Source organism: Dipodomys spectabilis, unplaced genomic scaffold (genome assembly GCF_019054845.1).
Source record: "Dipodomys spectabilis isolate Male_0828 unplaced genomic scaffold, ASM1905484v1 ptg000147l, whole genome shotgun sequence".
Classification (NCBI taxonomy): Eukaryota; Metazoa; Chordata; class Mammalia; order Rodentia; family Heteromyidae; genus Dipodomys; species Dipodomys spectabilis.
The window spans coordinates 5360287-5378445 of NW_024870824.1; the positions used below are offsets into that span (position 1 = coordinate 5360287).

General features: G+C 41.7%; 1 protein-coding gene across 2 annotated transcripts in view; it reads right to left on the reverse strand.

Moving 5' to 3' along the window:
* The window catches only part of Cdc23 (cell division cycle 23), a 36627-nt gene that overhangs the window by 11312 nt on the left and 7156 nt on the right, over positions 1-18159 (reverse strand). For both annotated transcript variants that reach the window (XM_042692025.1, XM_042692024.1), the window contains exons 4-9: positions 12822-12864; positions 12176-12281; positions 11803-11935; positions 9275-9452; positions 9092-9189; positions 8867-8948 (exon numbers count right to left, since the gene is read on the reverse strand). In XM_042692025.1, the coding sequence (XP_042547959.1) occupies positions 8867-8948; positions 9092-9189; positions 9275-9452; positions 11803-11935; positions 12176-12281; positions 12822-12864 (640 nt within the window). The remainder of the gene's footprint in view (positions 1-8866; positions 8949-9091; positions 9190-9274; positions 9453-11802; positions 11936-12175; positions 12282-12821; positions 12865-18159) is intronic.

The window sequence follows — 18159 nt, forward strand, 5'->3', positions numbered from 1 at the left end:
CAACAAGAAGGCAGGAGTTGCCACTCTGATATCTGATAAAATAAACTTTACATTAAAAACATTTCCAAAAGACAAAGAAGGTAACTATATATTAATACAGGAAACAATCCAAGAAGAGAAAATTACCATTGTCAATCTATACTCTCCTAACATTGGTACACCCCAATATGTTAAGCAAATACTCTCAGATTTGCAGGAAAAGATGGATTCAAATACAATAATACTAGCAGACTTTAATACTCCGCTCTCACCAAAAGACACGTCTACCAACCAAAGAATTGGCAAAGACGTCTCCAAATTAAATGATGCCATATCTCAAGACTTAACCGTCATATACCAAGTTTTTCACCCAACAACAACCCAGTACACATTCTTCTCAGCAGCCCATGGAACTTTTTCTAAAATAGATCATATCTTAGTTCATACAAGGAATTTAAGCAAATACAAGAGGATCAACATAATCCCCTGTATTCTATCTGACCATAGTGGAATCAAACTAGTTCTCAATAACAAGGTGTAGAGTAGAAGAAACTCAAACACATGGAAATTAAATAGCACACTGCTGAGCAACATCTGGGTTCACAGAAGAAATTAAAAAGTTCCAAAAGACCAATGGAACAGATTAGAGGACCCAGATATAAAGCTGCATACATACAGTCAGTTGATATTTGACAAAGGAGCCAAAGACATACAGTGGAAGAAGCATAGCCTCTTCAACTACTGGTTCTGGGCAGCTGCATGCAGAAAACTGAAAGTGAACCCTAGCTTGTCACCATGCACTAACATCAACTCAAAATGGATTAAAGATCTTAACATCAAACCTGATACTCTGAAACTACTACAGGACAGAGTAGGAGAGACACTTGTGCACAGGCAGGGACTTCATGAAAAGAGTACCAGGGTCACAACATATTGGAGAAAGACTCGATAAATGGGACTACTCGATAAATGGACTACCTTAAAATAAAAAGTTTCTGCAAGGGCTGGGAAGTGGCTCAGTGGTAGAGCGCTTGCCTTGCATGCATGAGGCCCTGGGTTCAATTCCTCAACAACACATAAGCAAAAAGAAAAAAGCCGAAGTGGCACTGTGGCTCAATTGGTAGAGCACTGGCCTTGAGCTGAAGAGCTAAGGGACAGCACCCAGGCCCAGAGTTCAGGCCCCACAATTGGACCCCCCCCCAAAAAAAAAGTTTCTGCACAAGCCAGGTGCAAGTGGCTCACGCCTGTAACCCTAGCTACTCAGGAGGCTGAGATCTGAGGATCGAGGTTCAAAGCCAGCCCAGGCAGGAAAGTCTGTGAGACTCTTATCTCCAATAAAGTGGCAGAGCGCTTGCCTTGAGCTGAGGAGCGCAGGGACAGCACCCAAGCCCAGAGTTCAAGCCCCATAACCAACCAAAAAAAGTTTCTGCACAGATAAAGAAATAGCAACCAAACTAGAAAGACAGCCAACTAATTGGGAAAAATTATTTATCAGCAACATATCAGACAAGGGTCTAATATCCATTATATAAAGGGAACTCAAGAAACTAACCCCTCACAAACCTAACAAAGCAATCTTGAAATGGGTAAGGGGGCTAAAGAGACCTCTCAGAGGAAGAGATAAAAATGACAAAGAAACACATGAGGTCCCTGGCACATGAGCAGTCCCTGGCTGTAAAGGAAATGCAAATAAAAACAACACTGAGATAACACCTTACTCCAGTCAGAATGGCCCACATCCTAAATTCAGCCAATGACAAATGCTGGAGGGAATGCGGAGAAAGAGGAACCCTACTGCATTGCTGGTGGGAATGTACACTAATACAACCACTCTGGAAAGCAGTCTGGAGGTACCTCAAAAGCTAAATATAGATCTCCCCTATGACCCAGCCATACCACTCCTAGGCATCTATCCTGAACAACAGGAACCAGTATACAAAGACACATGCATCTCCATGTTTATTGAAACACTGTTCACAATAGCCAAGATTTGGAAACAGCCCAGATGCCCCACTACTGATGAGTGGATCCAAAAACTGTGGTACCTATATATAATGGAATACTTATACAGCCATTAGAAAGGACAAAATAATGGCATTTGCAGGGAAATGGATTGAACTAGAGCAAATTATTTTGAGTGAGGTAAGCCAAGAACAGCACATGGTCTCCCTGATATGTGTATGCTAAAGCCAAAATACAAGAAGATATGACAAAGTAAACAGGACTCGAGAAACAACGGACAGCCAGTCATTTTGTCGTATCATCACTAAATGACTCCATGTTCTTGACCAGATAGATTTATGGTAAATATATGCACACAACTGAGGGAAGCCAGAAGGAGGAACAGAATAAGTGGAAAACGGAACAACATAAACAAAGGGGCCCATCAGCTGCACTGGACATAGAAGAAAAAGAACTAAGCAACCCAAAGACAGTGAAGGGAAGGGAGGAATGAGAGGGAAAGGGGGAATAGCTTACACTAAGCAAAAGGAAAGAAATGTCAACATCACCTGAGGTGAGAAAAATAATTTGTATTGTCAAAGCTCATAGAATTCACAAACTTTATAGACCATGATAATGATAATTTGCCTCATGAAGGTTAAAATGTGTTTGTGACTTTAACTAAGTACCACTATTCCACAATACTGTGAAATATGTGAAATTTATGTAATCACCTATCTCAATTTTTTTTTTTTTTTTAGTTTTTAGAATTTTTTTTTAATTTAATTTTATTTTATGTGAGAACATACTGTACAGAGGGGTTACAATTACATGGGCAGGATAATGCATACATTTCTTACCAAGCATTGCAGCCTCCTCCTTTGTTTACCCTTCACCTCCCTTCCCAGCCTCCCCCCTCCCCCCCAATTTTTTTTTTTAAAGTGGGAGAAGGGAAGGGTTAGGAGGGGCAATGTTGTCAGACACTGTGTATTCATATACTGTTTTGCAGAATGGAAACTTCTTTGTACAACTACTTAAAGATAATAATTAAAAAATGTTACTGGGTTCACAAAAAAAAATAAAATTAAATTAAAAAAAATGTTATTGGGGGCTGGGAAGATGGCTCAGTGGTAGAGCACTTGCCTTGCATGCATGAGGTCCTGGGTTCGATTCCTCAGTACCACATAAGTAAAAAGAAAAAAGCCAGAAGTGGTGCTGTGGCTCAAGTGGTAGAGTGCTAGCCTTGAGCTGAAGAGCTGAGGGACAGCGCCCAGGCCCAGAGTTCAGGCCCCACGACTGGACCCCCCCCCCCCCCAAAAAAAAAAAGTTACTGGGAATGTGGCCTAGTAGTAGAGTGTTTGCCTAGCATGCATGAAGCCCTGGATTCGATTCTTTAGTACCACATAAACAGAAAAAACTGGAAGTGGCACTGTGGCTCAAGTAGTACAGTGCTAGCCTTGAGCAAATGAAGCTCAGGGACAGTGCCCAGACCTTGAATTCAAGTCCCAGGACTGACAAAAAATAAAAAATAAAAGTAAAGCCGGGCGCTGGTGGCTCACGCCTGTAATCCTAGCTACTCAGGAGGCTGAGATCTGAGGATCGCGGTTCAAAGCCAGCCCGGGCAGGAGAGACTGTGAGACTCTAATCTCCAATAAACCACCAGAAAACCGTAAGTGGCGCTGTAGCTCAAGTGGTAGAGCGCTCGCCTTGAGCTGAAGAGCTGAGGGACAGCGCCCAGGCCCAGAGTTCAAGCCCCACGACCAACAAAAATAAATAAATAAATAAAAAAATAAAAGTAAAAATATCCTTTGTGCTGGGCGCTGGTGGCTCATGCCTATGATCCTAGATACTCAAGAGGCTGAGATCTGAGGATTGCAGTTCAAAACCAGCCTGTCCAGAAAAGTTCCCGTGTGAGACTATTATCTCCAATTAACCACTCAAAAACTGGAAGCGGCACTGTGTCTCAAGTTATAGAGTGCTAGCCTTGAGTACAAAGAGGCTCAAGGGCAGCATCCATGCCTTAAATTCAAGCCCTGCAATGGGGAGGGCAGGGGGGTGGGGGAGAAACACAAAAAAATTTCCATTGCTGAGCACTTGATGGCTCATGACTGTAATCCTAGCTACTCAGGAGACTGAGATCCAATGATCATGGTTCAAAGCCAACCAGGGCAAGAAAGTCCAATTAACCACAAGAAAACTGTAAGTACAGCTGTGGTTCAAAGGGGTAGAGCACTAACCTTGAGAAAAAGAGCTCAGGGACATGACCCAGGCCCTGAGTTCAAACTCTACAACCAACAAAATTTTAAAAATTAAAAATTAAATAAAAATAGAAATCTCCTTGACAAGCTGGGCACCCGTGGCTCACACCTGTCATGATAGCTACTCAGGAGGCAAAGATCAGAGGTCCGTGGTTGAAAGTCATCCTAGGCAGGAATGTCCATTAGACTCTTACCTCCAATTAACCACCAAAAAAATAAAAAATAAAACCCCAAAACAGAAATAAAGCTGTGGCTCAAATGGTAGAGAATATTTTGTCATTGAATAGGTTCAGAGATAGCACACAGGCCCTGAGTTCACGCCCCAGGACTGGCAAAGGGCCTTTATTTATAAATTGTATGGATACAAGTAAGCTGGATAGAAAAAAAGCTATCAATGTACATATACTAACTTGCAGAGAACATGAAATACTATCAAGTGAAAAAATCAAGTTAGGGAGAAATTATGTAATAGGATTCCATTTTGGGAAAACAACCAAGTGGCCAAACCTCCATTTAAAAAAAACATTTACTCTTATTTAATCTCACTTTCGATTCAGGAGAAATCAATTACATCAACTGTCCCCTACAGCTGATTAAGTTTAAACTCAATTTTATGTTAATCTAGAAAAAAGGAGTGCTCTGTACCCTACACAAGGACATCTTTGTTTCTGTACCCAAGATCTAGAGACAGAGTGAGCAGATTCTAGGCACAGTGCCCAAAGGTGAACTTCTACTTACAAAAAATGAAGGTGGGGGGATTAAAAAAAAACAAAAATTTGGGTACAGGTAGTAAGGCTATAAGTTGAAGCTGCTAAAGGAGTTAGGATGACAAAAGATTTCAAACAAGGTTGAACAGGTAATCTTCTAGATGATAACAATGAGAGAGAGAGAGAGAGAGAGAGAGAGAGAGAGAGTATGTGTGTGTGTGTGTGTGTGTGTGTGTGTGTGTGTGTGTGTGTGTGTGTGTATGTTGTAATCCTAGATGATAACAATGAAAGAGAGAGAGAGAGAGAGAGAGACTGTGTGTGTGTGTGTGTGTGTTGTAATCTCTAGATGATAACAATGAAAGAGAGAGAGAGAGAGAGAGACTGTGTGTGTGTGTGTTGGTCCTAGAGCTTGAACTCAAGACCTATGTGCTATCCTGAACCTTTTCACTAAAGAGTAGTACTCTACCACTCAGTCACAACTCCATTTGTGGCTTTTTTTGGTGCTTAATTGTAGATAAGAGTCTCACAGCCTTTCCTGCCTGGGCTGGCTTTGAACCATTATTCTCAGATCTCAAGTCTCCTTTGTAGCTAAGCAATTTACATTGTGCATTAATTTGTTCATCTACAAAAGGAGAATAATAAAAGAGTCAACAATGTAAACTGCATAACACATTATAATTACCAGGACATTTTAACTGTTGCAATTGCTTAAAAAACTCACCTTAGTTGGGCACTAGTGGTTCATGCCTGTAATCCTAGCTACTGAGGAGGCTGAGATCTTTGGAACATGGTTTGAAGCCAGCCCAGGCAGGAAAAGTCCATGAGACTCTTTATTTCTGATTATTCACCAAAAAAATCACAAGTGGAGGGCTGGGAAAGTGGCTTAGTAACAGAGTGTTTGCCTGGCATGTATGAAGCCCTGAGTTCAATTCCTCATTACCACATAAACAGAAAAAAAAAAAAAAAAGGCACCGTAGCTGAAGTGGTAGAGTGCTAGCCTTTAGAAAAAATAAAAAATCTCAGGGACAGTGCCCAGGCCCTGAGTTCAAGCCCCAGGACTGGAAAAAGAAAAAGAAAAAGCCACAAGTAAAGCTGTAGTTCAAGTGGTAGAGTACTAGCTTTGAGCACAAAAGCTCAGGGACAGTGCCCAGGCCCTAAGTTCAAGCCCCAGGAATAGCACATAAAACAACAACAAAACAGAAGGGCTGGGCACTGGTGGCTCACACCTGTAATCCTAGCTACTCAGGAGGCTGAGATCTCAGGATCATGGTTCAAAGCAAGCCCAAAAAAGAAAGTCCATGAGGAATCTTATCTCCAATAAACTACTTAGAAAAAGCCAGAAGTGGTGCTGTGGCTCAAGTGGTAGAATGCTAGCCTTGAGCACAAAGAGGCTCAGGGACCGCATACAGGCCCTGAGTTTAAGCCCCAGGACTGGCAAAACAACAAGAACAAAGGATGGGATGTAGTTCAGATGTAGTAGAACATTTGCCTAACATATACAATGAGGCCTTGCATTTCATCCCTGGTACACCAGAGCGAGGAGAAAGAGTGGAGGGGGGGGGAGGGAAGGGAGAGGAAGGAAGGTAGGAAGAAAAAAAAAAGAGAGGGGGGGAGGAAGGGAAGGAGGGAGATAGAAAGAAAGGAAAAGGGAAAGGGAAAAAGGAGCCAAAATGTACTAAAAGGGAAAAGTAGCAAAGATGTATTAACTTAAAAAGAAAATATTAAGCCAGGCACTGGTGGCTCACCTCTATAATCCTAGCTACTCAGGAAGCTGAGATCTGAGGATCATGGCTCAAAATCAGCCAGGGCAGAAAAGACTATGAGACTCTAATCTCCTATTACCCACCAGAAAATCAGAAATGGCACTGTGGCTCAAGTGCTAGAGCACTGGCCTTGAGCTGAAGAGCTCAGGGACAGCACCCAGGCCCAGAGTTCAAGCCCCACAACCAACAAAAAAGGAAAAAAAGAAAAGAAAGAACAAGCCATGCTGGGCGCCAGTGGCTCATGCCTGTAATCCTAGCTACTCAGAAGGCTGAGATCTGAGGATCATGGTGCAAAGCCAGCATGGGCAAGGAAAGTCCGTGAGACTCTTATCTCCAATAAACCACTAGAAAACCAGAAGTGGTGCTGTGGCTCAAGCAGTAGAGCGCTTGCCTTGAGCTGAAGAGCGAAGGGACAGTGCCCAAGCCCAGAGATCAAGCCCCACAACTGACAAAAAAAAAAAAGAAAAAGAAAAAGGCAGAAGCCAGTGGCTCATGCCATAATCCTAGCTGCTCCAGAGACTAAGAGCTGTAGGATTGAGGCTCAAGACCACTGTATAGGGCTGGGAAGGTGGCTCAGTGGTAGAGTGCTTGCCTTGCATGCCTGAGGCCCTGGGTTCGATTCCTCAGCACCACATAAGAAAAAAGCCGGAAGTGGCGCTGTGGCTCAAGTGGTAGAGCGCTAGCCTTGAGCTGAAGAGCTGAGGGACAGTGTCTAGGCCCAGAGTTCAGGCCCCAAAACCGGACCCAAAAAAAAAAAAGACCACTGTATAAAGAAACTCTCAAACAAGCAAAAAACAGGTCTGGAGGTGTGGTTCAAACAGTAGAGCAACAGCCAGGCAAGCGAAAGGTCCCAAGTTCAAATCCCAGTACTACCAACAACAAAAAAAACCTACGGGGGGGAGGGGGGAGGCTGGGAAGGGAGGTGAAGGGTAAACAAAGGAGGAGGCTGCAATGCTTGGTAAGAAATGTACGCATTATCCTGCCCATGTAATTGTAACCCCTCTGTACAGTATGTTCACAAAAAAAAAAAAAAAACCTACAAAGCAACATGAAGAACATGAAAAATGCAATCATTTTTGCAGACAAACTGTATGCACATATACAAACATAAACATTTTTACTCTTTGAATAGGAAAATATTCTGGAGTCACATTCGCCAAACAACCATAGGGTTGAGATTAAACTTTCTCTGGCATACCTTTAACATTCTAACACTGTTATTTTTTTTCTTTGTGATAGTATTGGGGACTCGAATTTAAAGCCCTATGCTGATGGCAGGTGCTCTACCACCTGAGCAACACTTCTACTTTCCATGTTTTGCTGGTTAGCAAGAGACAAAAGTCTTGTGGATTTGCATGCCCAAGCTGGCCTCAAACTATGATTCTCAAATCTCAGCCTCCTGTGTAGCTAGGATTATAGGCACTGTTGTTATTTTTATATATGTACTACTTTAAAAAATGGATAGGAGCCGGGCGCTGGTGGCTCACGCCTGTAATCCTAGCTACTCAGGAGGCTGAGATCTGAGGATCGAGGTTCAAAGCCAGCCCGGGCAGGAGAGACTGTGAGACTCCTATCGCCAATAAACCACCAGAAAACCGGAAGTGGCGCTGTAGCTCAAGTGGTAGAGTGCTCGCCTTGAGCTGAAGAGCTGAGGGACAGCGCCCAGGCCCAGAGTTCAAGCCCCACGGCCGACAAAAAAAAAAAAAAAAAAGGATAGGGGCTGGGAAGGTGGCTCAGTGGTAGAGCGCTTGCCTTGCATGCTCAAGGCCCTGGGTTCGATTCCTCAGCACCACATAAGCAAAAAGAAAAAAGCCGGAAGCGGCGCTGTGGCTCAAGTGGTAGAGCGCTAGCCTTGAGCTGAAGAGCTGAGGGACAGCGCCCAGGCCCGGAGTTCAGGCCCCATGACCGGACCCCCCCCCCCAAAAAAAAGGATAAATGGCCGTTGGTGGCTCACGCCTGTAATCCTAGCTACTCAGGAGGTTGAGTTCTGAGGACCATGGTTCAAAGCCAGCCCGGACAAGGAAAGTCCATGAGACTCTCATCTCCAATAAACCACTAGAAAATCAGAAGTGGCGCTGTGGTTCAAGCGGTAGAACGCTCGCCTTGAGCTGAAGAGCTGAGGGATAGCACCCAAGCCTAGAGTCCAAGCCCCACGACCAACGGGAAAAAAAAAAAAAAGAGGATAAATGTTAAAAGAAAAAATATCATTGATCCTTACCAATTACACAGCAGGTTTCTACACGATATTTATCAATTTCACAAAGGTTATGAGCCAAATAACTTAATTCAGATTTCATGCTCTGGGGGAAAAAAAAGAAAGATCATCTAAAAACTGCATCAATTTACCTTTCTTATAACTAATGCAAATAGGTAACAATCTAATTCAAGACACTAAAGCACAGAAGAGTTTAATCAAACCCGAGCAAAGGAAACAACTTATTACCCTGACATAAAGAAGGTTGGAGAATGTGTCCATATTTTCAATCCTATAAGGGTCTTGTTTCCTTAGCTCATTAAAAATGGAGAGGGCTTTGTCAATATCTGCCAAAAGAAGATAGAGGGTTCAGAAGATAATACAATGTACCTCTCAGGACCTAACAGTATTTCATTGTCCTTATTCACTTACCTCTGATATTGTGATAGGCAACGGCAATTTGGGAAACAATATATGAGCTCTTAGAAAAGCCCACATCAATGAGATTCTGATATTTTTGAAGGGCCTCCTCTATCAACTGCAATTCTGTATATATGTGAGCCAGAAAAAATTCTTTCATCCAAGTGTCTGGCAAAGACAGGAACTTCAGCTAGCAGAAGAGAGAATGGGGGGTGGTGGGTAGGGAAGAGGGGGGAGAGAAACATGCTTAATAAATTGATATTTCTCCCAAATGAACATTAAGGATCTTCATTGTCTCAAGGTATTTATCACTAAAATTGTATTAGTGCATCTAAAAATGAATACAGGGTAATTTAAGTGACAACTAAAATACAATTGGGATAAAATAAACTGAAAGAAAGAAAACAAACAAACAAGAATTTGAGGTAAAGCCGGCACACAGTTCAAAGCCAGCCCAGGCAGGAAAGTCCGTGAGACTTTTTTTTTTTTTGGCCGGTCATGGGGCCTGAACTCTGGGCCTGGGCGCTGTCCCTCAGCTCTTCAGCTCAAGGCTAGCGTTCTACCACTGAAGGCACAGCACCACTTCCAGCTTTTTCTGCTTATGTGGTGCTGAGGAATTGAACCCAGGGCCTCATGCATGCGAGGCAAGCACTCTACCACTGAGCCACCTTCCCAGCCCTGTGAGACTCTTATCTCCAATAAAAACCACTAGAAATCCGGAAGTGGCACTGTGACTTAAGCGGTAGAATGCTCGCCTTGAGCTGAAGAACGCAGGGACAGCGCCCAAGCCCAGAGTTCAAGCCCCACAACCGCCAAAAAAAAAACAAAAACAGAATTTGAGTCAAGTCTTAGAGGATGGGTAGGATTAAATAAAAAAGAGAGCCAGGCTCACATCTGTAATCCTATCTACTCAAGAGACTGAAATCTGAGCATCAGTGGTTCAAAGCCAGTCCAGCAGGAAAGTCTATGAGACTCTTACCTCCCAAAAACTACTCAGAAAAAGCGGAGAGTGATCCTCTGATTCAAGTGGTAGAGTGCTAGCCTTGAGCATAAAGAAGCTCAGGGACAGAGCCCAGGCTCAAAATTCAAGCCCCAGGACAAACAAGAGAGGTTGGGGGGGGGGGGGGGTGAGAAGTACAGGGAGAGAGGGAAAGAGAAACGGTGAGAGGGGGAGGAGGAGATGGGAGGGAGGAAGGGGGAGAGGGGGAGAGGGAGAATACAATATTATAGGCAAGGGCAACAAAATGGAAGTACAGGAAAAACAGACATGAATAAAGATAAGTAGAGCAGGAAACTAGTTTGATTTGAGGAAGCTATTTATTGGAAAAATATGATTGGACTGGTAAGGTAGATCCTATCATGCAACTGAAAATGATATGTAATAAAAACAACTGCAAATTTCTGCCAAAAGAATGATATAATAAAACTGGGTGCTGATGGCTCACACCTGTAATCCTAGCTGCTCAGGAGGCTGAGATCTGAGGATAGAGGTTCAAAGCCAGCTCAGAGAGTAAAGTCCATAAGACTCTTATCTCCAATAAACCACCAGAACTGGAAGTGGCGCTATGGCTCAAGTATAGAGCATTTGCCTTGAGCTGAAGAGCTGAGGGACAGTGCCCAGGCCCATAGTTCAAGCCCCATGACTGAAAAAAAAAAAAAAAAAAAAAAAAAAGAATGAGTAATAACGTGTTTAAGAAAAGTTAGAGGAGCCAGGCACTGGTGGCTCACACCTGTAATCCTAGCTACTCAGGAGGCTGAGATTTGAGGATCACGGTTCAAAGCCAGCCCAGGCAAGACAGTTCATGAGACTCTTTATCTCCAAAAACCACTCAGAAAACCAGAAGTGGCACTGTGGCTCAAGTGGTAGAGTGCTAGCCTTGAGCTGAAGAGCTGAGGGAGAGAGCCCAGGCCCAGAGTTCAAGCCCCACAACAGCCAAAAAAAAAAAGAAAAAAGAAAAAACGTTGAAGGGCTGGGAATGTGGCTTAGTGGTAGAGTGCTTGCCCAGCATGCATGAAGCCCTGGGTTCCATGCCTCAGTACCAGAAAAACAGAAAAAGCCAGAAGTAGCACTGTGACTCAAGTGGTTGAGTGCTAGCCTTGAGCAAAAGCAGCTCAGGGACAGGGCCGAGGCCCTGAGTTCAAGCCCCAAGATTGACAAAAAAAAAAAAAGTAACCCAAACTTGAGTGAGATGGCTTATGTTCAAGTTCTAAATTAACTGGCACCTTTCTCCCCAAAAGAAAAAAAATAGAGAAAGGAAATCTTCTCTTTGGAATCAGGAGAGAAACTACCGTTGAGTCTGTACAAGAAGTTACAGCAAATCTTGAATGTGAAAATATAAATATGAAAAACATTTTAAAATAAAGGGACATAGACTAATGAGAACTACTGAACAAGAGCTGTCATTATCAAATGATGATCAAGATTTCAAAACAGTGGAAGATGCTGCGTTATAACTAGTATAATCAAAGGTTAACATCATACCCCCAAACACACATTATTACAGATTATATAAAACTTAGAGCAGCTCATCTCAATTTACCATCTCTTTGTCTGTGATCAAGTTACAGAGTTCTAACCAGGCTCCCCAATGCAAAGGCAAAACATGAGTAGCCTCCACAAACACATCGATAGCTTCTTTCACCAAGTCTAGTTTTCGAAGCACAACACCATACCTGGAAAAAAAAGAAAATAATCACAAAAGAGGTTAATTCTTCTGTTCATTTCTTTTTTTTTTTTTTTTTACTAACATACATTAGTTGTACAAGGGAGGGGTTTCCATGGACACATTTAAATATATAATATACCCCCATCAATCATTCACCCCCTCTTCCTACCATTCTCTCTCAAGGAGTTTAATTCTTTTCCCTTCTATTTGAGAAATATAGAAAGTTCCAAAAAACCACAACACTTACAGATAAAGACCAAATCCATCAAGTTCCCGAGCTTGATGTTTTTTGCTGAGCTCCACTCTCAATTCTCTAAGAGCCTCATTTTTCACTTGTCCTTTCTCCAGAGGACCTAAGAAAGAAATTGTCTGATCTAAGGAAGAATGCTGATTTTCATTCTCAAAGATATGTATATATATGCATTATATATAATATGTATTATATATAATATATACATACATATGTGTCATATATAAATATATCTATATATATTGCTGTTAGCCTCAAACAAATTTTGCCTAAAACCTCTGGTAAATACAAGCAGTCAATAACATCTACCATAATCCATTTATTTGTAAATTACAAGTGATAATGCTCTGCAATCCTATTTCATTAAACCCACACAGTTGACTTTATTCAAATTAGTTACTGCTAAAAATCAGAAACTTCCATTAAAACAGAATTTTCAGTTTCAGTTTGTAAGAAACAGAAAAGAAATCCTTAGCAATGACAGGCCCAGATTTCCCATTAGGCAACACTGCTGCAGCTGAGATAAACTATGTAATTTACAATGTACAACAATTTGTATTACCTGCCTGAGTCAAATAGGCATATAACTTTGAAACCCTGCTTTTTAAGTCAAAAGATAACAACAACAAAAAAAAAATCATACCTAGGCTATCAACTGTTTCATCATCCTTCTTTTTCTCTCCAGACTGTAAGAGAAAAATTAACAAATGGATCTTTTTCAGTTAGATCTGAAACACATTCTAAAACTAGCAGCCTGATTCTACTTTAAGTAGAATTTGGTTGGTGTTGGACTTGTCCAACCAAATTTCATCTATTTTTTTGGTCACTAATTTTAAAAAATTATTCAGGAGCTCCTACTGGCTAAGACTGGGTAACTAAAGCAATAATGATTATAAACAATTAAAAATACAAGATCCATGAGTCATACTGATACCAAATAAATAAATGGGAAAAGGATGGTGCTGCTTAGAGTAGAATGACAAACTTCAAGAAACAAATGTGGAGAATACCAGAATGGAAAACATCATACAACATCATGATAAAGAGTACTTCTGCCAAGAATTAACAATTGATATTAAGTTTAAAAGAAATGTTTTAATGAAGTGTAGGTCTTAAAGTACATCCCCTTAGATTGTAGATTAATTCCAATTAAAAAAGAGTAACTACACAGTGGAGAAAATGTGCAACATTTGACCAAATAATAATTAAATTTAGGGCTGGGAAGGTGGCTCAGAGGTAGAGCGCTTGCCTTGCATGCCTGAGGCCCTGGGTTCGATTCCTCAGCACCACATAAGCAAAAATAAAAAAGCCAGAAGTGGCACTGTGGCTCAAGTGGTAGAGTGCTAGCCTTGAGCTGAAGAGCTGAGGAACAGTACCCAGGCCCAGAGTTCAGGCCCCACAACTGCACCCAAAAAAAAAATAATAATAATAATTAAATTTAATACCCTGGTCTGGGGGCTATAGCTCTGTACCAGAACATGGGGGCTTAGCATATCCAAGGCTCTAGGGTTTGATCCATCATCATACAGAAAAAGAGAGTGTAACAGTGAGAGAAAAAAGATTGGGGGTAAATACCATTACCATTATTTTTAAAAGATACAAACAGAAGCAGTTCATACTAAAGTTATCATGACATCAAATTCGTCAGAGAGTAAGACATTTTGTTTATGAGTATGCCTATATCACACAAGTGTGGAGATAGAAATGACAAAATATATGTGAATGCCAGGCAAGGTGGAGCATACACAGAACCCTAGCATTCAAAAGGTAAGGCAGGATTGAGATTTAAAGTCCAGCGAGTGCTATATACTAAGTTCAAAGCCAGCCTAAGGGAGCTGCTGTCTCAAAATCCAAGGGCTGATCCTGGTACACACCTATAATCCTAACTATTCAGGTGGCTGAGATCTGGAGGACTTTGGTTAAAAACCAACCTAGGTAGAAAAGTTTGCAAGACTCCATCTCCAAAATACCTTAACAAAAATTAGGTTGAAGGCATAACTTTAACAGTAGAGTACCTGAGTTCATACCCTTATACTGACACACTGATATATATCTCTCTCTCTCTCTTCTCTCCCTATCCCCCTCCCCTCCCTCTCTTTTTCTCTCTCAGGGATGGGGATATAGCCCATGAATAGAGTACTTGTCGAGCATATACAAGGCACTGAATGACTGGATCCCTAATAATATCAAAAAAAAAAGGAAATTTCATATATATTTTACACAATAAAAATACAGAATTAGGAACACAGAGACTTTAGGTTCTGAGTGAATTCAAACACCAGTACTTTAAAAAAAAAAAAAAAAAAAAAATGAGCCAGGAGTTGGGACATATATATGTAATCCTTCCACTTGGGAGAAGAAAAAAGGAGGATCAAAAATCCAAGCTTGGGCAGGGAATGTGGCTTAGAGGTAGAGTGCTTGACTTGTATACACAAAACCCTGGGTTCAATTCCTCAGTACCACACAAACAAGAAAAGCTGAAAGTGGCACTGTGGCTCAAGTGGTAGAGTGCTATCAAAGACAATGCCCAGGCCCTGAGTTCAAGCGCAGGACTGGCAAAAAATAATAATAAAACCAAAAATTCTAAGCTTGGCTGGGTGCTGGTGGCTGTAATCCTAGCTACTCAAGAGGCTGAGATCAGAGGATTGCCGGTTCAAAGCCAGCCTGGGCAAGAAAGTCCATTAAGAGTTTTATCTCCAATACACTACTCAGAAAAAGCCAGAAGTAGTGCTGTGGCTCAAAGTGGTAGGGAGCTAGCCTTGAGCCAAAGAAGCCCAGGGACACAGTGCAGGCCTAGAGTTCAAGCCCCAGAACCAGCAAAAAAAATTTTAAAAAAATTTTTTTCCAGGCTAATCTGGGCTATAGATAAGACCCTATCTCAAAAAACAAAAATAAATAAATAAAACTAAAAACAATTGGGGGAGGGGGATGAAACAGTGCAAACCACAAAAAGCTGCCATACTTGACTAAGACAATATCTAAAAATAAGGACTATATAATTGGATTTTTTTTTTTTGCCAGTCCTGGGGCTTGAACTCAAGGCCTGGGCACCGTCCCTGAGCTGCTTTTACATGAGGCTAGCATTCTACCACTTGAGCCACAGCTCCACTTCCGGCTTTTTCTGTTTATGTGGTACTGAGGAATGGAACCCAGGGCTTCATGCATGCTAGGCAAGCACTCTACCACTAAGCCACATTCCCAACCCTAACTGGATTTTTTGTTATTGTTGTTTTTGTTGCCAGTATTGGACTTGAACTCTGGGCTAGGGCACTGTCCAGAGTTTTGCTCAAAGATATCACTCTATGACTTGATTCACAGATCCACTTCTGACATTTTGGTTTAATTGAAGAATCTTACTTTCCTGCCCAGGCGTCTTCTATCTTCAATCCTCAGATCTCAGCCACCTGAGTAGCTAGGATTATAGACATGAGCCAGCAGCTCACAGCTTAATATTTTTTTTAAAAAATCCATTTACACATAAAATAAGGAAAAGTAGAAAGATATATTCAAAAAGTTCCAAAATAAAATTATACTTCAGTCAGGTGTTTGGTAATTTCAGAACTCAGGAGGCTGCTTCAGGAGAATCACAAGTTCCAGACCAGCCTGTGTTACACAGTAAGATCCTGTCTCAAAAGAACAAATAAGCATACACATGTTTAATTACTATCAACAGTACTAATTTTACTTGCATTCACAATTTTAATAGCCATGAAATAAAATATCATATTACAAATAAAGCGATAATATTATAAATTAAAAATCAAACACAGGGGGGCTGGGAAGGTGGCTCAGTGGTAGAGTGTTTGCCTTGTATGCATGAGGCCCTGGGTTCAATTCCTCAGCACCACATAAGCAGAAAAAGCTGGAAGTGGGGCTGAGGCTCAAGTGGTAGAGCGCTAGCCTTGAGCTGAAGAGCTGAGGGACAGCTCCCAGGCCCAGAGTTCAGGCCCCACAACCGACCAAAAAAAAAAAAAAAAATCAACACAGAAGTGAGAACAGCTTACACTAAGCTAAAGGAAAGAAATGTTCATATCACTTGATTAAAAAAAAAAGCTATAGTGTCCAAGTTTGTAGAATCCATAAGCTTTATAGACCACGATGACAGCTGGGTGCCTGTGGCTCACACCTGTAATCCTAGCTACTTTGAGGATTGCATTCAAAGCCAGCACAGGCAGAAAAATCCATGAGACTCTGACCTCCAATAAACCACTCAGAAAACCGGAAGTGGCATTGTGGCTCAAGTGGTAGAAAGCTAGCCTTGAGCGGAAGGGCTCAGGGACAGTGCCCAAGCCCAGAGTTCAAGCCCCACGACAGACAAAAAATAAAAATAAATAGACCATGGCTGGGAAGGTGGCTCAGTGGTAGAGCGCTTGCCTTGCATGCATGAGGCCCTGGGTTCAATTCCTCAGCACCACATAAGCAGAAAAAAAAAACGCCAGAAGTGGCGCTGTGGCTCAAGTGGTAGAGTGCTAGCCTTGAGCTAAAGAGCTGAGGGACAGAGCCCAGGCCCAGAGTTCAGGCCCACAACCGGACCCTAAATAAATAAATAAATAAATAAATAAATAGACTGTGATGACAATGTTCCTCGTGAAAGTTAAAATGTGTTTGACTTTAACTAAGTATCATTATCCCACAATACTGTGAAATTTGTGAAATTTATATAATCACTTAATCTCAATAAAGAAAAAAAATATTGGGCTGGGAAGATGGCACAGTGGTAGAGCGCTTGCCTTGCATACCTGAGGTCCTGGGTTCAATTCCTCAGCACCACATAAGCAAAAATAAAAAAGCCGGAAGTGGTGCTGTGGCTCAAGTGGTAGAGTGCTAGCCTTGAGCTGAAGAGCTGAGGGACAGGGCACAGGCCCAGAGTACAGGCCCCATGACCGGACCCAAAAAAAAATATATATATATTGCCACATGTGTAAGAATGTTAAAAGGTGTGACACTGATCAAGAGGCACTGTATTTTATAAACTGCTCTGTTGAATGGCAACTCCTTTGTACAACTACTTAAAGAAAATAAAAATATATTATAAAAAAACCAACACAAGTCAGGTATCAGTGGCTCCTGCCTGTAATCCTAGCTACTCAGGAGGCTGAGATCTGAGGATCGCAGTTCAAAGCCTGCCTGGGCAGGACCATGAGACTCTTATCTCCAATAAACCACCAGAAATGCAAAAGTGGCGCTGTGGCTCAAGAGGTAGAACACTAGCCTTGAGCTAAAGACCTTAGGGACAGCACTCAAGCCCAGAGGTCAAGCCCCACAACCAACCAAAACAGAAAAAAAAAAAAATCAACACAATTTACTGCACAGGAAATGGCTCACTGTATTGCTACATCCCAATCAAACTCTCTCCTCCTTCATCTTTCTCCTTCACTTTCTCAAAACAATTTCTTAGTCAGCTGTTGGTGGCTCATGCCTGTAATACTAGCAACTCAGGAAGCTGAGATGTAAGGATTATTATTTCTAGCCCAAGCAGGAAAGTCCAAAAGACTCTTATTTCCAATTAAGCTCCAAAAAAGCCAGAAGTCAAGCTATGGCTCAGGTAGTAGTGTGTTAGCCTTGAGCAAAAAAGCTCAGAGCAGCCAGGTGCTGGTGGCTTACTTCTATAATCCTAGCTACTCAGGAAGCTGAGAAATAAGATCAAGGTTCGAAATCAACCTAAGTAGGAAAGTCTCTTATCTCCAATAAACTACTCAGGAAAAACTCAGAAATAGCGCTGTGGCTCAAAGTTTTGAGCACTAGCTTTGAGTACAAAGAGGTTCAAGGACAGCACCCAAGCCCCATTTTCAAGCCCCAGGACTTGCACAAAAAAAAGCAACAACAAAAATTAACCTAATACTAAACACTTACAGACATGAAGAACATTATATAATTATCCTGTTAATATCAGTCACAGGTGCCTACTGGTACTAATGATAAAAATCAAGATTTTGTACTTGCATTGAAGGTGTTAGACAATAGCTCTACCCCTTTTTGCT